The sequence below is a fragment of the Panulirus ornatus genome, chromosome 67 (assembly GCF_036320965.1).
Source record: "Panulirus ornatus isolate Po-2019 chromosome 67, ASM3632096v1, whole genome shotgun sequence".
NCBI lineage: Eukaryota > Metazoa > Arthropoda > Malacostraca > Decapoda > Palinuridae > Panulirus > Panulirus ornatus.
This window is the reverse complement of record NC_092290.1, coordinates 6,051,532-6,074,862: the sequence shown is the minus strand read 5'-3', so window position 1 is coordinate 6,074,862 and position 23,331 is coordinate 6,051,532. Positions and strand designations below refer to the sequence as shown.

General features: G+C 36.1%; 1 protein-coding gene across 1 annotated transcript; it reads right to left on the bottom strand.

Annotated features, from left to right (window-relative positions):
• Positions 1-2,707: 2,707 nt before the first annotated feature.
• LOC139747115 (uncharacterized) lies at positions 2,708-17,549 on the bottom strand. The gene is made up of 3 exons (XM_071659003.1): positions 12,846-17,549; positions 8,108-8,411; positions 2,708-2,841 (listed from the first exon to the last, which is right to left on the bottom strand). Exons 1-2 carry the CDS (start codon positions 12,921-12,923, stop codon positions 8,109-8,111), a joined length of 381 nt encoding a protein of 126 aa, XP_071515104.1. The 5' UTR covers positions 12,924-17,549; the 3' UTR covers positions 2,708-2,841; position 8,108.
• Between the last annotated feature and the right edge of the window lie 5,782 nt (positions 17,550-23,331).

Here is a 23,331-nt window from a genome sequence, read left to right as displayed (position 1 = left end):
AATTATAGGTAAATGAATACAATCAGTAACTATTTTCTTGTGACACTCAAAATTCTAAGACTTCATGAAACATATTCCACTTCACTTTTGTATATTTTGAAGTTACTGACAGTTTTTGTTAAGCATCTTCAATAGTAATAAATGAGTATCTCTGTATTTTTCTTGATTTTAAGCACTTTATACATATTTTCAACATGTTTTTCCTTAAAATTGACATATTCTCATAGAAAAAAGTGGTATATATAAGTGCATGTTTGGAGGAATATTTTATAGATTTACTTTTCATAGGAAGCTCATGCTTGGTGTGTATAATGGATTATCATCATGAAGAAAAATGATGGGGGGAAACAGTCTTGTCCATAAGATTCAATAATTGTATAAGTCGAGCATTAGTGGAATTCTATTACAATACACTTTTATACATTATGAAATATGGAGCTTTGCCAAAGGCTTTTGTAAGTGCCATGTCTGCACAGGACAGTATTGGTAGAACTGCATTAGAATAGAATTTTATCCATTATGAACTATGGTGTTTTGCCAAATGCTTTCTTAAGTTCCCTGTCTGTGCAGCACGGAAATCACACTTATGACAGGCATATGGCTTTTCTCCAGTATGAGTTCGCATATGAGTCTTCAGATGAGTCTTTTGAGCTGCACAGTATGCACAGTAAGGACAAGAAAACGGCTTTTCTCCAGTATGAGCTCGCATATGATATTGCATGTGGATTCCATTGGGTGTTGAGTAAGGACAGATGGGACACTGATGGACCTTGTAGGTAGAGGAGACATTGGCACTAGGTCCCCTGGTTCCCATCCCATCTCCAAGGATGCTGTTTGGAGCCTCAGTAGTACTCATCTCAATGCCAGTGATGCCAAAACCAGCTTCTGCGACTCCCATCCCAATAGGCCTCTCAGTCTCCACACTCAGCCGGACCTGTAGGGGATGCCCAGCTCATTTTATGGTCATATTAAAATGGCATATGTATTGACAAGGAATTTTGTCAGAAAATTCTGAATTATATGCTTACCTAAACTTTGGTATCAGCTCCTCAAAACAAGCGAACACACATATCTATATTTTCATATAGCATGTCATCACATCAATAACCAGTCTTTATACTGTTCATTTACTTTCCTAAAAACAGGAAGAGGTTGAGAGCTAGTATTCTGCATTTGAAGTTCATGAGATGTAGGTCTGAGCACTTTCCAAGAAGGTTTGGCAGGGAGGTATTTGTTAGGGTTATCACTAAGCTAGTCCTATGACGTGAGGCTTGTGGATGACCTAACCCATTTTGCTGGACAGCCCAAAATCCATCATAAGCAGGATGTGCTATAAAGGATTTTAGATCAATTTAAGCACACCACTCTGTCCATGGTGCAATCATGGATATGATGAAATCCACTCTGATGGACTTCAGTACATCAGAATTTAGCTTTTAATGGACCTTTTTGACCCCTTCACACTTATTTACATCATAAATTCAGTCTGGTAAATTAGATCAGGGTGTAATGGAATATAGTATTCCATTAATTCCTGGCCTCAGCCCGGGATGCTCAACCTCAGACTGTGATGCTGGGCATCAGTAGACATGTGACACGGTTTCCCATATTCCCACTTGCATCCTGTCTCTGACTGTATACACAGCCTTCTCAACAACTCTATCTAGTACCCTACTTTGTTTATCTTCAGAATCTTTAGTATCCCTACTCCTCAATTCCATTTCAATTTTCTCACCTTTGTGGTTTTCTTAATCTAGCATCTTTCTTCTAACTGTACCATAGCTTTTTTGACAATCCTATCCAATACTTTTACCACATTAGTCTGTGAAATTTTGATACTTTCTGCTTTCACAAACAGCCTCAAAAGTCCCGGTTGTCTGTTGCTGTTTGACTTCCTTTGTATTCCATTCTTCTTATCTGTTTCAGAATCTTCAGTATCTCTACACCTTAGTTTTGTTATAATATCTGGTTTTCTTCAGTCATTGATGCAACCCTTATCAGACTATTTCTCTCATCATTTGTAGGCTTCAATTCCCCAACTTCATGAATCATTTTATATTCACTTTTATGCTACTTATATCTGAATGTAAGGGTACAAACTTCTCATATACTTAGGGAAGGAAAAAAAAAATATTAATATTAGAAGGTTACTTTACTTCTGATTAATCAATTTGGTCTCTTGCATAATTCTGTATCTCTACATATAGAGTTTTAAGCAATCATGAATTTCTGGTGAATCACTATTCATTGAATAAAGATTAAGTTCTAAAGATATTAGAAATTCTACCAATAAAAATAAGAAAAAGTTAAATATCTATGATAATAATAATTGGATGTGTTCATACAGTAGTTACATTACTATGAAGATCTATGTACTTTATGCAAACATGCAGTATCATATAAAAATTCTTTAAAAGGAATATTCTTTACTGAAATGAGTAGACTGGCAACTTGATGACTTCATACTAGAGCAACAACTCATTGTCCAAAATTCACTGGAGAATCAGAAGCCTTATTATAATGGCTCCTCATGTGGGAAGTGAGGTGAATCTTTTGTATTGAGCGATAAGTGCAATATGGACAAGCAAATGGTTTCTCTCCAGTATGAGTAAGGACATGTCTCTTTAAATTATCCTTAATAGTTGTACTGTAAGTACAGTGAGAGCAAGAAAATGGTTTCTCTCCGGTATGAATCCGGGAATGTCTGATAAGATTTGACTTGGCTGTAGTTGAATAGGCACAGTCGGAGCAATGGTGCATCTTGCCAGTGAGTGTGTAGGTCTTCTCAGCTCTTAAGGGTCCTCTCCTCGCAAGTCTCAGGCAGTCACTCTCCAGCCTCACCTGTTGAGGATACCTATCTTATTGAAAGTTATACAGTTTAGAGTAATAAAATCTAACACTTTGTTAGAGTCATAAACAAGAACTTTGTGTATTCTATCTCGTGGCATAATTCAAATACTTTCATGTTTTCAACAGAAATTCCAGACATCACTAGATTTCAGTTGTTGTTTAACAACTTTGTTGCCAATATCTATCTGTCTGTCTATCTATCTCTGTATATCTAATTCATGTTGCCAATATCATAATCTAATATGCATTACAAAAATCATTACCTCTAAATGTTAACCTATGTTGTTTTCTGATTTTATAAACTTTCTTCTTATTGTTGATCAGAAACTGAGAGAGAATTAGAATTACAGACTTTTAGAATGACAAATTTGTTTAGTGTTTTCAACAAATAGGAAGCTATTGACACTCTTAAGATTGAATATGTTTCAAAAAGGGTCTAATTTCTATAATAGTTTGGTTACCCAGAAAAGTCACTCATTCCCTGATAATTAAACTGCTGAAGCTAAATGCACATTCTTTCTACTGATACTGTAGCACTAAAGCCGTTCTTATCTAAACCTTCTATTTTTTCATTCCTACTTGGGGCTCCTGTCCTTGAATTCTTAAATATCATTATCTATACACTTCCTCCTGGCAGTAACGCAAGTCTCAATTGTAGACTCAATATCAGCTTTACCATTTCTTTTTTTCTTTAGTGATCTTTATTTCAGCTCAGTTTTCTAATACCTATAATTTCCTGTTGCTTAGTATAATTCAGAGCCACGAACTTTCTATTATCCCAATGATTTTGCTTAAGCTGTGCCCTCAACAAAGTAACACCATTTTCTGTGCACTGCCTTAGAACTCATAAAGAAGAATTTGTTTAATTTTTGTAAGGAGGGATCACTTTCTTATGTGGTTTACAAGTATTGCTGAGTTTTCTAGTCACTAAAAAGTATATCTTTTAACATATCATATCTCATATGCACTCCACTGTATGACTTGAATCTTTTGATGCCACCATTATTTCTTGGTAGCAAGACTTGTTTTCTTGGAGGAATGATTGATAACACTGAATGCTTTACAAACATTCTTCTCAGATTTCTCAGTGGGGTATCATACAATTCTAGTTCATCTACTTCTCAGTTTATGTTCATTAATATATCTTTACATGACAACTCAGTCCATAAAAAGATATAATTTCCCAGCCGCCATGAGAATCACTATTTCCTCTAAATGTACATAAATTCCTTGGTGAAAAACTGTAAATAAAAGAAGGCTCTTCAGGTTTGTCTAAGCCTAGTATGTTATCTATCTGTGATTTAGGCATATTAGGAGGAGCTTTTACTTTATTGGGAGTCCATCTCTCTACTTCTCTTTTCTTCCATACAGTGTCTTGAATGTTGTTATAGATTATGCATTTATTACTTCCCCACTTAGCTTGTCCCACCCATCCACTACCTTTTACCATAAATGTATTTCTTCACATCATCTTTGACACCTCTCTTGCTCAGTTTCCTTTAATGTCATCTGATTGATTGGCTCTTTCCCATCTCCAAGAAGTGTTCTGCGTCACTACAGTCAGATCCATTGAGGAGCTCAAGAACTACAGTCATATCTACCCCTCATGCTTCTCTATTCCAGTGTGGGAAAGTTCATGACTGGTAGCCTACCTCTTTAGCTTAGCCTCTCTGTTTCAGATGTATATAATTTTGACTGCCCATATTTGGACACTATCCAGTAAATCCACATGTCTTTTTGAATAAGGTGACCAAATAGAGACTGCATACTCCACTTTGGGTCAATTAAATGGAGCCTTTATTTCTCTTAACATCTCTTTGTTCATAAACTTCAAGAAAATCTAAAAATTCAATAGTTTCTAGTTTACTTTCATAACAATATCCTAAATTAGGTTATCAGTTGACAGACTGGGTATTAAACTGACCTCTATGTCTTTATCACAGGAAAATTCCTGTAATACAAAGTGATAGTTAAAGTTTGGCATCATATCTATGTGCTTATCTTCATCAAATTTGAATCAGTTAGGCTGAATTTTGTTATGTATGTATCTCACTAATACAGGTACTTGATCCTGCCCAAGTTGCTTTGCAGCTTTGTTACAAATGTCAATACTTCTTACTCCTCTAGTAATTCAAATATTATCCACAAATATTTTCAGGTACCACATGATTAAAAGCCTTCTTGCAAGTCATGTATATTGATCAGGAAAAACATGGGCCCTTTGAAACTATTGGTTACTTCATCCCAGCTTGGAAAGTTACCTCTTACACTTGTCTTCTGTTCCCTTTCAGTTAAGTGTTTTTGAATGGAATGAAGGAACCCTGCTCCTGTTCCTGCTAGGAAATCTGTTTATTGACCAGCCTCGTGTGGAATGCAGTGAGGGACACCTTTTGGCAGTTCAAAAATACAGTTCATCCACCTGTCTATTCTTAGGCTACCAACTACCTTACCACAAAAGTCCAGAAGACAAGACCTACATTGTTTGAAACCATGTTGTTTCTCATATGGATAGTTTTTTTGCACTGATCCATTTGTTGGTAGGAGTATCTAAATTGCACTTATCTGTGAAACAAGCCTGAAACTCATTGTTTTTCTCTAACCTATCTTGCAAATAGATATGACATTTGTTCTCTCAATGGCCATTTTCTTGATAATAATCCATCCTCAGGTGAGAATTTACACATCTAAAGTGTTTCACCTCTTTTCTCTGCATTTTGTTTGTATGTAGAGTAAGGTATCATCTTGGTAAAGTACTTTATATGGGACTTAGGCCAATATGAAGCTTATTTTTACCTCAGTAGTGCCATCAGTGGTTTGCATAATCTTTCCTTGCATTTCAGTAGTATTCAAAATGGTGTTTCATACTGAAAAAACTTAAGAACTTGAAATTTATCTCCTCACATAAGTAACCATCTTTGGCTCAGTAAACCTTCCTTCTGAGTCCTTCAATTGATCTATTTGTGCTTTTACTGAGTTGTGTTTGCAATATCAAGTACAACTAACAGTTTAATGCTTATACAAATAATCTGGGTCAATTTTGATGGCAAATAAGTGGACCCTTTTTATATATACTTCTTGTAAACTGGTTTTGCCATTCACTAAAGTTTGATAATGAGGGATCATATTTGAAACACTGAAAATATAGATGCAAATATCAATGCAAAGGAATATAAAGTTTTCAAGTAGGAACAGACCACTGTGTTCTATGAAGGCTGTTCGTGATAGCAGAACTGATCAAGAACTCAAAGAGTATTGCAGTATGGGTAGAAAGACATACAGATATTCAGAGAAAAGAATATACTTTCCTATTACCTTAGGAAATGTAAATAATGTCAGTCCTGGATTTGAGGCAAATCTTGTATCAAGTCTATCCTTAAATGCACCTATGGTACCATTTTCAACCATTCTAATAGGTAAATCATTCTATATAGTGTTAACAATCCTATTGAAGAATAAGTGCTTCATGTCTTTTAAGTTAAAAACATTTGCCCTTAAGTTTGTTTCGTTACTATGAGCGAAATCAGATAAATGTATCCATAAGCAGCTTCTTAGATTGAAAGCTTTGAAATCTTTGATAATTTGAATACCTGTATAAGATCACCTCTTAACTTTCTCTATTCTATGCAAAATAGACCAAAGTCATTTAGTTGGCTCTCATGGGATTTCCTTCTCAGTCCAGGAATCGTCTTGAAACTTGCATTTGTACTCTCCATTCTACCTGCGCCTGCTTTCAAGAAGGGTGACCAAAAGTGAATACAATATTCAAGCTGGGGATGCACCAGTGACTTGTAAAGTGAAGATAATTTCCCTGGACTTATAATTGATAACACTGCCCATAAATCCAAGAATTTGTTCAGTTTTAACTGGTTTTGTGCACTGCTTAATTGATCTTTGATCACAAAGATTATTACATCTATGCATTTTTCCTTATCCTTTAGTACCTTGCCTTTTTGTTTTTAGAACAAAAAGGCAACTGTGAACCCAGTCCATTAGTTTGTCTATGTCCATTTGAAGTTGCAGGCATTCACTTTCTGTTTTAGATTAATTTCCCAGCTTAGTATTGTCTATGAATTTTGACGTCTTATAATGCAGACCATATTGTCAACACATACATACATGAGAAAGAGCACCAGTTCAAAAACCTATCCTTGTACTGCACTTAGTATGCTTAACTATTCTGTGGCTTGACCATTAATAGCTACTCTTTGTTCACAGCCTGTCAACCAAATTCCTAACCACCATGATACATCCCCATTTATGTCATGCAACTTAACCTGTGATATGGAGAATCATTAAATGCTTTTTGAAAGTCTAAATAGATGGCGTCAACTGCTTTTTTTTCTTCATACATGGTGATTATATCTTAAACAAAGCAAGTACATTTGTCAGATATGAGTGATTTTATCAAAAACCATGCTGAGATTCATTCATTAGGCAAGGGTCCTCTACATGGTTTATAATCTTATCTCAAAAGACGGTTTCCATCTTTTGATTACGTCTTTTGATTGTGAAAATATGAGCTACATCTGAGAAAAGAATACTCTTGTCCTGAGCCTGCTAGTTGAGCTTCCAAATAATCATTTGTCTTTGTGATGTTATGTCTTTTCAAAAAGTGAATCACTTTCTTTGCAAAATACATAAAAGTGAGAAGAGCCACGAGAAAGATTAAAAATTTCATTAAGTAAAAGAATCAGATAAATTGACAGTGAAAGGATTTATTACAACGGCACACAGATGCAAAGATTAAATGATGTGTTGATTCACATCCTGTTTTATTGATTCAACGTACCTCTCCTTTTCTCCATACATAAGTAACTTTGAGGAACGGAAACTTGTTATTTTGAAAACTCTTTACAAATAACATAAAGTTTTCATTCGTCAGAATAAGAAGATATTGTGTAAGATAAACAGCTTTACAGTACTTCAGCATCATAATGGCACAACCAATGAAACATCTGCATTTGGTAATATAAAGAATACAATGTATATAAAATACTTATATCAGAAAGAAAAACAAATCATCAATATCATCAAATCATCAAAATCATCAGTGAAGACTGTTTCTTTACAAAGTGTCAGAATACATGAAATTAAGAAGACATCGTTGGACTTTGTCAACTAAATGCTAGTTACTGATTATATGCAATACTACATCTTATCAAACAAAGCTTATATCAACATCAGTAATGTCTTTATTCATTGAAAATACCATAAAGATACTACATGAACAAATGTATTTGGCCCATATAGAAAATACCTTAATTATGGTGATTCCACAAGTGACTCTTCAAGCTGCTCTTATCTGCGAAGGTGCAGGGACATTGAGCACAGGCAAATGGCTTCTCACCAGTATGAGTGCGAATGTGTCTCTTTAGGTTATCATTTTGAGTTGCTCGGAAAGGGCAGTGTGGGCAGGCAAATGGCTTCTCCCCAGTGTGTTTGCGTACATGTCTCAGTAGGTGAGCATAATTAGTTGTAATGTAGTCACAGTAGGGACACTGGTGAGTCTTGCCAGTGATGAGCATCTTCCCTGTCCCTGAGGCTCTTCCATCCAGGCCCATCTGTAGAGGATTCCCACCTTACTGAGCAAAACTATGATAAAGGAAAATAAAAAAGCATAAAGAGGTTCCTAATGTCTTATAATTAATCAAACTGTATGACATAAGGTTTTTGCTAATGTATTTGAAAATAAAATACTGAAAATACAGTAGTGACAAGTGTATTTTCTTTGGTACCACAACAAATACAAAGAAAACTAAATACATTGATGTTGGTTGAATTGCATTCAAAGTGCACTTTTACATTTAACCCTTTCAGTGCAAAATTTATTAGTTGGTCTTCCTCATTTTGAAAATCGTAAATAATATTTTCTCTCTAGTGCATGGGTTTTTCTTTCTAACGATAAAAAGATGCACAAAAAAATAAATATCTAGATTTGCCAGTCCTTTGCATGCAAAAGAGTCATAAATATCTTCTGTCTACAAAATCAGGTGGACAAGACTATCAAAATCATTATCTTTTTTATCAATCATGAGTTAAACATTCCTAATGCAGGAAAAAAAAGGATTAATGTATTGGCCAATCCTATATATGGGTTGTGGGTGTGGTGGCAGGAACTACAGATGTGGGAAGTCCCTAGAGAAGAAGTTCAACCAACCACCATGATCACTAGCATGTTAATAAGGCCTCCAGACAGCTCCAATGACTCATTCTTTGTTGGAGTTGCCAACTATGGCTAGCCAATAAAAACTACCTAGCCCTTCCAGTTCATCTTGTGGCAGGAAATCAAACTGCCTCAACTGTGGACAATAGCATCTTACTATGCTTTCCTTGATCGAGGACAATAGCGCCTTACTATGCTTTCCTTGACTGAGGATAATAAGACTGAAAGAGTTAAGATAAATCATAAAATCATTTACAAATATACTAAAAATAAAACTTTACACTGGTTTGTTTAATTACATTTGGGTGCATATATCCTCTTTGTCAATTGTTCCTCTCTCTCTCTCTCTCTCTCTCTCTCTCTCTCTCTCTCTCTCTCTCTCTCTCTATATATATATATATATATATATATATATATATATATAAATATATATATTTTTTCTTCTCAGGAAGGTTTGCCTTAATAAAGTTATGGGAGCTTCGATTATGTCTTTTACATTCCTGTAAATTAGCATCACCTTGAAGAAAAGAGTTTACTTTAGTGTATGCAGAGGATACAAAATCATGATCCCAAAAAGCAGTGAAAACATTTATGATATGGAATTTTGGCAGACACTAGTATTCACTCAAATAAAGCTGTAAAGAACAAGGTGAAAAAATCTTCCAGTTCAAATTCTTCATTCAACTTGATCTGTGCAATGCTGTTATTCATCCTCTCAGAAGATTCTTTAGAATGATTGGTTCTGTTGCATAATGCCTGGAATCAATTTTTATTGGTAACTTGAGTATAATTATATAACTTTTCAAACAACTGTATTTGAGCAGTGTTTCTTCCAGATGCATAATTCATACCAACTGAAAATATTGATAAAACTGATGATTAAAATAACTTGAGTAATGTACAGTATTTTTGGTCATGCTGAATGCTGAGTAAAAAGCAGACAGCTTCACAATGGAAAACATCAGTAATACACAGAATTTTTATTGTTTATATGATTACAGAGTATCAAATCTTGCTGAACAGGAGAAACAGTTTATCATTAAATCTATTTCTTCCTCCTGAAATTGTATATAAAGCAAAATAACCTATCTGTAAGATATTTCAGATATCTATTTTTTTACCATATACAATGTAGCTTCATGGCAAGTAAAGTAAAAATGATTTGTGTAAAATATTTTATATAAATCATATATAATCACATCTCAGTACCAACTTAGACTCATTTCTGTTTTACAGTAAATTTTCAGTTTGGGAAAAGCAGTCTAATAACATCTTCAGGGAAAGAAAATACAAAATACACTGTATTTTCCTTAATACGCTGCACTGAAGAATCGAATACTTTACATACATTATGATAAATTACTTTGGGTTTTCACAGAAATAAAGCTCCTGCTTTATCCAACTAGTACTTCTGCCACTGACAAAACTTACACACTTCATGTTACCCTTTTGTGATTTGATTAGGATTATACAACTCATATCACATTTCACAATCACTCCTTGATTACACAGTAGACTAGAAAGGTTCATGTATTCATCGGTAAGTTAAAGTGGTTAATGATCCATTTGAAAGATTATCCAAGTATGAGTTTACACTTTTATTATTACCAACATCTCACATTTACACAGCTTTCTGCCTTTAGATGATGGGCAGTACTTCATATATTTCAGAAAATAAATTCATACATTCAAATGATCATCAAAGTAGTCTTATCAAAGCTATATACCACTCACAATTGATGAAAAAATACTAATAAATATCCAGGTACAAAAACAAGTAAGGGTTGAAATACACTTTTAGTTTCATGCTTGCCAGCATGAAGATTTGAGATAAAATGTACAAAAAATGTTGCATCATCAATCTCAGTCCAATTTTCCTTCTTTGAGAGTAAAAGTAGTACAGTATAATATGAAGATATTTTGTATATATGTGTACCATCATCATTATCATACAGCCCTAGGACCCTTTTCATGGGTTTCCTGTAGCCTCAAGGTTGCATTCCATGCAAAATGCAGGATTAGCTGGTTGTTTGAGCTTTAGGCCTAGTTATTAGGACTATCTTTAACACCTAATTTGGGTGTTACTGTACCACCTCTTGTTCAATGATGATGATACAGGCTCACTGATGGTGACATATCACTCACAGTGTAACAGGAATAGTCCAGTAACAGTTATATATATGGAAATTGTGCATGGGATAGGATTGGATGAGTTGGAATTATGTGGTATAAAGGAGTCGATGTGCTGTCAAAGGACTGAACCAGGACATGTGAAGTGGCTGAGGTAAACCATGAAAAGGTTTATGGGGGCCTGGTTGTGGATATGGGACTGTAGTTTAGGTGCACTGCACATGACAGATAATGAATGGATATGAGTGAATGTGACCTTTCTCCATCCATTCCTGACACTACCTTGCTACCTTGGGAAGCAGTGATCAAGTATGAAATGAAAATATATATATAGGGTGGGGTTGAGGGACAAATTAGTTGGGTGGTAAGTTTGAATGGAGAAAAACTGGAGGAAGTTAAGTGTTTTAGATATCTGGGAGTGGATTTAGCAGCGGATGGAACCATGGAATCAATGAAGAATGTGTGGAAGGCAAGAACCTTATCTTTAGGTGCAAAAATGGGTATGTTTGAAGGAATAGTGGTTCCAACAATATCATATGGTTGCAAGGCATGGGCTATAAATAGAGTTGTGCGGAGGAGGGTGGATGTGCTGGAAATGAAATGCGTTGAAATGGTTTGGTCACATGGAGAGAATGAGTGAGGAAAGATTGACAAAGAGGATGTATGTGTCAGAGGTAGAGGGAACGAAGAGAAACAGGAGACCAAATTGGAGGTGGAAGGATGGAGTGAAGAAGATTTTGAGTGATCATTGCCTGAACATACAGGAGGGTGAAAGGCGTGCAAGGAATAGAGTATACTGGGGTCAATATGCTGTCAATGGATTGAGCAGCGCCAAACCCTTTTCCTCTACACCATGCTATAACTAACACAAATCCCCACACAGAACATAAAAATAAAAACTGTACTCCTTCCTTACATTTCAGCAAGCTTTACTATCAGATCCCCTCAACCCCAACAAACACAATATTTATAAAATGACACAGTCAGCACCAACAACTGCCATCCCAACCCAATCGTAAACACCACTTCACTAGACATATACCCCTCTAAAACTACTCCCCCCAGCCATATGAGAGTTACACTTTCTCATCTGTGCTTTAGATACCACCCATCCCAACAAAATCATAGATACCAATTAAATCTATCACAAATTCATGTCCAAGACACATTCCATACTAAAGACACTAGACATTTACCCTTAATAGTCCAACACTCCCCTCTCATAGAAGACGCACAGCATCATCACACTCCTTGACCTGCGGTCCCACTCAGAGTATGCGGCAGGTGTCTGAGCATTTTGGGATCTCTATATAAAGGGTTCATAGGGTAGGAACATAAGTTAAAGTAATATACTTTTTCTTTTCCAGTTTCTTGAAAGTAGTTTATATTTCAATACTGTTTTCTTAAATCTCACTGATTTTTAACCTAAAACATTAAGAATGAAAAGCACAAACATGAGCTTTCAAATTGCCCTTTCTTGATGATCGGTAAGTACAGTATTGGCATGCAAAGGGCTTTTCTCCAGTGTGAGTCAAAATGTGATACCGTAGGGTTCCTTTTTGTGTGAATTGGAGAGGACAATATTGACATGAATATGGCTTTTCTCCAGTATGTGTGCGCACATGGTTCAGCAGATTTGTTGTATAATGGGTTGTGTAGGGACAATATTGGCACTGATGACTCTTGTATCTGATGACAATACCTTTCCCTGCTCCTGTGGATCCACTCCAGCCACTCCTATGGCCATCACTGTCCAGCCCCACCTGTAGGGAATGCCCATCTTACTCAATGTATAGTGATAAAAAATTCATTCATCCAGATAACATCACATTTCTTTGCTTATTTCTCAGTCTTTCAGCTTAGTTAGTTACATTCTATATTCATTCTTATTATCAATGTTCAACAAATTTCTTGGAGAGTGAAACCTGCAGTAATCATGAAGAAAACACAGAAACCAATGAAGGAATATCTTCAACTAATTACTGTCTGGGTGCTTCTGCATAAATTCTGCTGTTGAAAATATATTTAAGAAGTAATCTTTAATTTAGTAATGAAGAAAATGATAAAATGCTTCACTCATTGTGTACTTTGCTACTATACTATTACATTTTTTTCTGTACTGTATGGATATTTAACATTAATATATGATATTCTTCCTATTTTTGTCAAACAGATAAGATGTGTAAAAGAAAAACAGTAAAATGTTCTTCTCTGCATTACAGGTTGTTAAATGCATAAATCTATCTAATACAAAATTCTTCTATAGATATTACAGTCTTAAGTTGATAAAATGTCACATGTCTTATAACTTTACATATTCTACATGTCCCATATTTTATACAAAATAATGTGCATCTTCCATTTACTTGAGGTTTTAATAGGATATAGTGTGTGATTTATGGAAAGGAAAGCTATCAGTCCAACCATCTCCTTTACAAAGGCCCAAAACCTTACTTTTCTCTATCACTGGGCAGTTTAATTACCAAATATTTGTAAGCCATGGGTATGTCACCAAGGGCTTGTTACAATAAGTTTATGAGTAATCGGAAAACTTAATGAAAAACTTCAAAACTAAGCATGATTTTGGAGTACCTTCAAATGGTGTCATATACACTACATAAGTACTAAACTGCCAATTAGATATTCAAGGAGTGCATTGACTGATTATCAAGTTGTGACTAAATATGACTTAAAAATATGGCAGTTTTCTAACCAGTTTCTATTATAAGTCAGACACAAATGCTGTCAAAAAAGATAAAGTGAACACTACACCATGAAGCATCAAATCTGAAGCATCATTCTCTCCTTATCTCTTGACATACAGTACTTTCACAGACACTGCTAAGGTTGCCCCTTCCAGTGTTTTAATCATATATAAGCCTATATCATTCTTGTGTTATTTTTTTTGTGTGTGTGCGATGATTCACGATGAAACTTTTATGTATATAGCTTAAACATCATTTCATATTTCATTATCAGTATTCTGTGTCTCACCTAAAAATACGCTAAGAATTCCTTCATTTTTCTCTTATATTGAATATTACTTTTGTTATTCAGCAATTAATTACTGACACTTTTATTGACTGTGGTTTCTGTCATAGCACTGGATCACATCTGATAATATAAATCCACCTTTTCAGGGTCACTTTGTACATATCATCCTCATTCAATAGGAAGTTGTTCAAAATTCTCATCCAAATGCTAAAGTGAAATAATACACTACAGATCTACCATCTTCACTCCCTAGCTCACTAATTCCCCTAAATACCACCACTAACCTTCTCTTAGTCTCCTGAGGAAAGGAAGATGCTAAGCAGTAAAAAATAATTTTGTTACATATGGGCACATACTTTGTATCATTCTTCAATTCTTTCAAGGCTTTTTTTTATATCAATATCAAGCAAAGTATGTCTAGTACTAATTGAACTCTTCTTTCCCAAGTTCATACTCAAGAGTTGTTTTCCCAACTCATTGTGGACATATTTGTTTTTGTCATTCACTGTGCACTATGAACTGTATCAATTTCCCATAAGAAGTGCTGTTTCACTGATGCTGTAGTGTTCAGTTACCTCTTTAGAACTGAATAAATGCTCTCACTTTAAGTGTAAGTTTATCTAGGCTTTTGTCTCCCATCCCTACTACTCATCTTACATTTCTGATGCTCTCTAGGAAACAGCAGCATATTTTCTATGGTAGATTTAGCTACAACATGTTACATCCCCAATTAACAACATCTGAGCAAAATACATTATTTACAATATGGCCTCACATTTTGCCCTAACACATAATTCAGCTCTAATCATCTACTCAACAGTAAGATTACATTGGCTGAATGCTGTATTGGGTATGAGGGACACCTGCTCAAGGATACATACTTGAATAGTTATATTATCATAATTTCTCTAAATGCTTTAGATTTACCACCAGACACTCCGTCCCCCCCTTATTATTCTTCTGATGCACGACTCTGGCAACAGGTTAGGGACAATGTCAACTCATGAGTCTTTCTCACAGTCAGAATGCTGATGCTAGATAATGATCACATTGAGTCCTTTCATTCTCTCTTCCCATCCTTTTCACTACATATGCTCTGGTTGAATTTCTAGGGCCACATGTAAGTAAATGCAATCCTGCTTGCTTTTGACTTTGCTTGTGACCTTTGTATCAACTGCAAACAAGCTTAGATATGAATTCATACCTTCGGCAAGTCATTCAAAATGATCTAGAAGCATAACAGTCCTAACAATGAATCCTGAGGCACTCATCTAATGACCTTTAACCTTTTGAAGAAAGCTGTACTCACATGTCTTGTGTTCCCTGCCACCAAAATAATCTTCTGTCTATTGAAGAAATTTCCAGCTTATTCCAACCTGGTGATCCAGCTTCTCACTCAGCCTCCCATGTGGTACAGTATCAAATGTTTTCTGACAATCAAAATACAAACAATCCAACCAGCATTCCTGTTTATCCAAGACAGCTTATTTCTCATTTAAAATCTGAGAGATTCATTATATATGACGTGTGTGTGTGTGTGTGTGTGTGTATGTGTGTAATCACCTATTTGTACTTTACGGGGAGGGAGTTTTATACTAATGGAGCCCCATTTCTTGAACATTCTTCTCTGTTACCATACAATTCCTAAAATCAATGTATGTGCTGTGTGTGTGTGCGTGTGTGTGTGTGTGTGTGTGTGTGTGTGTGTGTGTGTGTGTGTGTCAGTGTAATTACCTATTTGTGATTACCTACTCATAACAGTGTGGTGAGAGATCTCTACACTCATGTGCCCATGTCTCCTGGACCTGTTTGAGTATGTGTAGTTGTCTATGATAAGATTCTGAATAAGATATATGCCTGGTTAACACTTTAGAAAGAGATGGGAATTCTTGATCATGTTTATGTTATTCATAATGAAAAAACTCTAGAAAAGCAAAAAATTTAAGATAATATCAGAAGACTTTTCCAAATTTGAAAACATGATATTTACTCTATGATATGTAACTGAATGTATATTGAATGAGAGAGTTAGAGAAAGATCTGTACATGAGCTTGATTGAATTTCCAGATCATGAAAGTAAAAGTAAGGGTGACTGAGTACATCACATTTGTTTACCTAATCAGTAAAATTCTTTTAAAACCATTAGAATAATACAGTTAAAATATCATTCCTTGTTTTGCTAAGCTGACAGGCATTGCTGAAAACTTTGTCTTTGGTTATTGACAGATGTAGTTTTAACTAAGAAAGTGTCATAATAATAATAATAATAATAATAATAATAATAATAATAATAATAATAATAATAACAACAATAATAATAGTAATAATAATAAGAGTAAAGAATGAGGGTGACTGAATATATCACATTTGTTCACCTAATCAGGAAAGTTTTTTAAAAGCATTAGAATAATATTAAAATATTGTTTCTTGCTTACGTACGCTGACAGGCATAGCCTGAATATTCTGTCTTTAGTTATTGACTGATGTAGGTTTAATCAAGAAAGTGTTATAATAAAAAAGAATAACAATAATAATAATGATGACAATAATAATAATATTTTTCATGCATATTTGCCATTTCCCGCATTAGCGAGGTAGTGTTAAGAACAGAGGACTGAGCTTTAGAAGGAATATCCTCGCTTAGTCCCCTTCTCTGTTCCTTCTTTTGGAAGATAAAAATATGGGAGGAGAGGATTTCCAGTCCCCCCTCCCTCCCCTTTTAGTCACCTTCTACAACACACAGGGAATATGTGGGACGTTTTCTTCCTCCCCTATCCCCAGGGATAATAATAATAATAATAATAATAATAATAATAATAATAATAATATCAATATGTAGAACTCTACAAGAACTTACCGTAAATGATCATCTTACATTATATTGCAGAGAAGAAGAGAGATTTTGACTTGAATGCTTTACTAACTTGCAAGATTCAGGGACAGCTTGTAATCACTGACAAAATTGAATACTATCATATGATATGGCAGAAAACAGTCAGTATTGAAAATGAACTGCTTCAGTTATAAAGCTTTCTCAAAACAGATGAAAATAAAAAACAAGTTCCATTGCATATATCTAAAACCAATGGAAAAAAATTTCTTTTACAAAGATATACATGTAAGTATGCATTTCCCTGCAGTATAACTGAAAAAATAACCTATAAGACTCAAGTTAGACTCAACATTCATTGATAATAGCTTGTTTTTCACAAAACAAATTATCTTGCTTTATCAAATGCTATCCACAACAAAAACATTATTTAGACATAAAAACCTCATCAATCCTAGCCAGATATGTGCTCTTAGACATGAAATATATTTTTCAGTAATTCCAACAGAAGTATATCTTTTAGTGTAAATGAAATTCTAAGGGAACAAAATAAAAATGTTTTACAGGATCTCTACTACTCTACATATGATGAGCCCAAATATGAGCATTCAGAGTGTTATTCCTTGAAGTACGATACGAACAATGGGGACATGCATATGGCTTTTCTCCTGTATGAGTCAAAAGATGTGACCGTAGACTTCCTTTCTGGGCAAAACGGAAGGGACAATATGGGCACATAAATGGCTTCTCTCCTGTATGTGTTCGTATGTGATTCTGAAGATGTGTGGTGAAATTAGTACTGTAAGGACAGTAGGGGCAGTGATGAGTCTTGGCGCCAACAGTATTGCCCCTCTCAGCTCCTCTGATTCCTCTCCAATCAGTTTGGTCATCACTGTCCAGCCCCACCTGCAGGGAATGCCTATCTTACAAATGATGCATAAAATGAATTTGGAAATCTTACATTATTCTTCCAATACAATCCCACCTCAACATGCTCAGCACCTAATTCTTTGCAACAGCACTAGATCCCTCCCTCCCAAAGCGCTCCATGCCAAACCACCAACTCCCAAGTGCAATATATATTCATATATATATATATATATATATATATGTATATATATATATATATATATATATATATATATATATATATATATATATATATATATATATATTATATAGTTGCGAGGCGTGGGCTATAGATAGAGTTGTGCGGAGGAGGGTGGATGTGTTGGAAATGAAATGTTTGACGACAATATGTGGTGTGAGGTGGTTTGATCAAGTAAGTAATGAAAGGGCAAGAGAGATGTGTAGTAATAAAAAGTGTGTGGTTGAGAGAGCAGAAGAGGGTGTTTTGAAATGGTTTGGTCACATGGAAAGAATGAGTGAGGAGAGATTGACAAAGAGGATTTATATATGTGTCAGAGGTGGAGGGAACGAGGAGAAGTGGGAAACCAAATTGGAGGTGGAAAGACGGAGTGAAAAAGATTTTGAGTGATCGGGGCCTGAACATGCAGGAGGGTGAAAGGCATGCAAGGAATAGAGTGAATTTGAACGATGTGGTATACTGGGGTCGACGTGCTGTCAATGAAACTGAACCAGGGCATGTGAAGCGTCTGGGGTAAACCATGGAAAGTTCTGTAGGGCCTGGCTGTGGAAAGGGAGCTGTGGTTTCGGTGCATTATACAATGACAGCTAGAGACTGAGTGTGAACGAATGTGGCCTTTGTTGTCTTTTCCTAGTGCTACCTCATGCACATGCGTGGGGAGGGGGTTGTCATTTCATGTGTGGTGGGGTGGCGACGGGAATGAATAAGGGCAGACAGTATGAATTATGTACATGTGAATATATGTATACGTTGAGATATATAGGTATGTATATGCGCGTGTGGACATGTATGTGTATGAGGGTGGGTTGGGCCATTCTTTCGTCTATTTCCTTGCGCTACCTCACTTACATGGGAGACAGCGACAAAGTATAATAAATAAATATAAATAAATAATATATATATATATATATATATATATATATATATATATATATATATATATATATATATATATATATATATATATATATATATATTTTTTTTTTCTTTTTTTTCTTTTAAACTATTCGCCATTTCCCGTGTTAGTGAGGTAGCGTTAAGAACAGAGGACTGGGCCTTTGTGGGATATCCTCACCTGGCCCCACTCTGTTCCTCCTTTTGGAAAAAAAAAAAAAAAAAAAAAAAAACGAGAGGGGAGGATTTCCAGCCCCCCGCTCCCTCCCCTTTTAGTCACCTTCTACGATACACAGGGAATACGTAGGAAGTATTCTTAATCCCCTATCTCCTATCTCTGTGCATATATATATATATATATATATATATATATATATATATATATATATATATATATATATATATATATATATATTTTTTTGCTTTGTCGCTGTCTCCCGCGTTTGCGAGGTAGTGCAAGGAAACAGAAGAAAGAAATGGCCCATACACATGTATATACATACGTCCACACACGCAAATATACATACCTACACAGCTTTCCATGGTTTACCCCAGACGCTTCACATGCCCTGATTCAATCCACTGACAGCACGTCAACCCCGGTATACCACATCGATCCAATTCACTCTATTCCTTGCCCTCCTTTCACCCTCCTGCATGTTCAGGCCCCGATCACACAAAATCTTTTTCACTCTATCTTTCCACCTCCAATTTGGTCTCCCACTTCTCCTCGTTCCCTCCACCTCCGACACATATATCCTCTTGGTCAATCTTTCCTCACTCATTCTCTCCATGTGCCCAAACCATTTCAAAACACCCTCTTCTGCTCTCTCAACCACGATCTTTTTATTTCCACACATCTCTCTTACCCTTACGTTACTTACTCGATCAAACCACCTCACACCACACATCGTCCTCAAACATCTCATTTCCAGCACATCCATCCTCCTGCGCACAACTCTATCCATAGCCCACGCCTCGCAACCATACATTGTTGGAACCACTATTCCTTCAAACATACCCATTTTTGCTTTACGAGATAATGTTCTCAACTTCCACACATTCTTCAAGGCTCCCAGGATTTTCGCCCCCTCCCCCACCCTATGATCCACTTCCGCTTCCATGGTTCCATCCGCTGCCAGAGCCACTCCCAGATATCTAAAAACACTTTACTTCCTCCAGTTTTTCTCCATTCAAACTTACCTCCCAAATGACTTGACCCTCAACCCTACTGTACCTAATAACCTTGCTCTTATTCACATTTACTCTTAACTTTCTTCTTTCACACACTTTACCAAACTCAGTCACCAGCTTCTCCAGTTTCTCACATGAATCAGCCACCAGCTGTATCATCAGCGAACAACAACTGACTCACTTCCCAAGCTCTCCCATCCCCAACAGACTTCATGCTTGCCCCTCTTTTCAAAACTCTTGCATTCACCTCCCTAACAACCCCATCCATAAACAAATTAAACAACCATGGAGACATCACACACCCCTGCCGCAAACCTACATTCACTGAGATATATATATATATATATATATATATATATATATATATATATATACATATATATATATATATAACATATATGTTATATATATATATATATATATATATATATATATATATATATATATATATATATATATATATATGAATGAAGAGGTGAAGGTTCTGGAAACAATGAAAAATGTGTGGAAAGAGAGACTGTTATCTGGGAGGTCAAAAATGGGTATGTCTGAGGGAATAAAATAGTCCAACAATATCAAATGGATTCAATGCACGGGCTACAGACAGGGTTGTGCAGAGTTGGGTGGATGTGCTAGAAATGAAATGTTTGAGGACAATATGTCGTGTGAGGTGGTTCGATTAAGTAAGTAAGAAAGGGTGAGAAAGATGTTTGGTAATAAAAAGAACATGGTTTGGAGAGCAGATGAAGGTGTGCTGAAATGGTTTGGACGTATGGAGAGAATGAGAGATGAAAGGTTAACAATGAGGATATCTGTGTCAGAAGTCTGGAGGGAACAAGGAGAACAGGGAGGCCAAATTAGAGATGGAAGGATGGAGGGAAAAAGATTTTGAGTGATCAGAGCCTGAAAATACTGGAGGGTGAAAGATGCACATGGTACAGAGTGTATTGGAGTGATGTGGTACCTTGGGGTCGACTTGCTGTCAATGGACTGAACCAGGGCATGTGAAGCACCCAGGATAAACCATGGAAAGGTCTGTGGGGAATAGCTGTCGATAGCTAGCTGTGGTTTCAATGCATTACATATGAGAACTTGTAAATGGATGTGAGTGGATGTGGCCTTTCTTCCTCTGCTCCTGGCACTAGCTTGCTAATGCAGGAAATGGCAATTGAACATGAAAGATATCTATGATGTCCGTAAAAAGCTTTGTCTGCCCCTTTATATTTTCAAAGGCAATACACAATTAAGGTTTATTGTTGGTATGAGCATATGACACTCTTAGGTTGAAATCATCATACATGTGGTCACTGAGATTAGCATTATCATCAGTGTGAGCACCAGCAATCCTCCTCTGTGTGACTCAGACTATCTTTTGAGAATGATGCTCTTTCTTTACTCTTCCAGGCTGTTACTTCATTTTGGAAATTTTGCTTGTGGGCACTGTATTTCTTCTTCCTGTGCTTAAAGATGGTTGAATCTTACCTTTCTAAGGAGGAGAAAGACAGAATTCTTGCCTGGAAACAAGAAAATGTGGGTACACATGATATTTCTAGGCACAGTGGGTGCTCAGAATGCATGATCAGGTAGCTTCATCTTGCAACACCTCATCAATATCTCACCTCATTTAGGAGATAAAGACCATATGGACCCAATACATGGACCTAGAATACTTCATGAACCTTGATAATTCCATGCCCAGATGTCTGCAGATGGCAATCAAGCCAAAGGAGACACGACAAATACTAAAACATATATGTGACATTGCATCTGAAAATGTATGGGGTAGTGGACAAGGTACTTTGCAGACAATACATGAATCTAAGAAGACAGCAGAGAATGTTTAGGAGATGAGGCCCTAGGAGTGTAAAATTCCCTCCCCACAGAGGACAATGAGGTAATGACAGGCAGACACAGAGACAGATAAAAAGGTCATGCAGGAGGTAAAAAGTGAGGAGGATTGCATCAACTTACAAGGGAACCTAAACAGACTCCAAAGTTAGTCTGATACATGGTTGATGAAATTCAATCTGAGCAAACGTAAAATAGTGAAGATTGGACACAGTGAAAGAAGGCCTCATTGTGATCATTACCTAGCAGTATATAGGCTTCAGAATTCTATGTGTGAGAAGAAACTGGGATTTAATAGTGTCCCTAACTAGTCACCAGTCCCATATTAGGGGAACTGTTAAGGGGGCAAACTTTCTGCTAGAAAATATCAGAATAGCCATCAGGTATAAGGATAAAGAAATCCTTAGCAAAGTGTTTCTCTCCCAAGTAAGGTGAAAACTAAAATATGCATCTAAGGTCTAGTCTCTGCAACTAAAGAAACACCAGAATTAAAGGAGGCACGTTACAGGAGTAGACTGGAGGCCTTAAATTCATCCATAAGAGAAGTGAGGAGAGTGGGGGTGGCATGACCACAGCCTTTAAGTTTTTATAACAGACTGAAAACATAGGTGGTGGACAATTCTTTGAGAGTTGTAAGGAAAAAGCAACTGGAGGAAAGAACATAAAATCAAAAAGGAAACATCAAAAAGGATATAATGGAAATACTTTTTTTGGAGAGAATGAATGAGCAAAGATTGACAAAGAGGATATATGTGTCAGAGGTGGAGGGAATGAGGAGAAGTGGGAGACCAAATTGAAGGTGGGAGGATGGAGTGAAAAAGATTTTGAGCGATTGGGGCCTGAACATGCAGGAGGGTGAAAGATGTGCAAGGTATAGAGTGAATTGGAACAATGTGGTATACTGGGGTCAACATGCTGTCAATGGATTGAACCAGGGCATGTGAAGCATCTGGGATAAACCATGGAAAGTTTTGTGGGGCCTGGATATGGAAAGGGAGCTGTGGTTTTGGTGCATTATACATGACAGCTACAGACAGAGTGTGAATAAATGTGGCCTTTGTTGTCTTTTCCTAGCACTACCTCGAGTGCATGCAGGGGGAGGGGGTTGTCATTTCACATGTGGAGGGTTGGCGATGGGAATGAATGAAGGCAGCAAGTATGAATTATGTACATGTGTATTTAAGAATATGTCTGTATATGTATATATATATGTATACATAGAAATCTATATGTATGTATATGTGCGTGTGTGGACGTGTGTGTATATGCATGTGTATGTGGATGGGTTGAGCCATTCTTTCATCTGTTTCCTTGCACTA

Coding starts and splice junctions, on each gene's coding strand:
- LOC139747115 (XM_071659003.1), bottom strand. CDS start 12,923: ATGGGCATTCCCTACAGGTGGGGCTGGACAGTGATGGCCATAGGAGTG. Junction 8,412..12,845: donor ATCCACAGGAGCAGGGAAAG/GTATTGTCATCA, acceptor AATCCTCTACAG/ATGGGCCTGGATGGAAGAGC.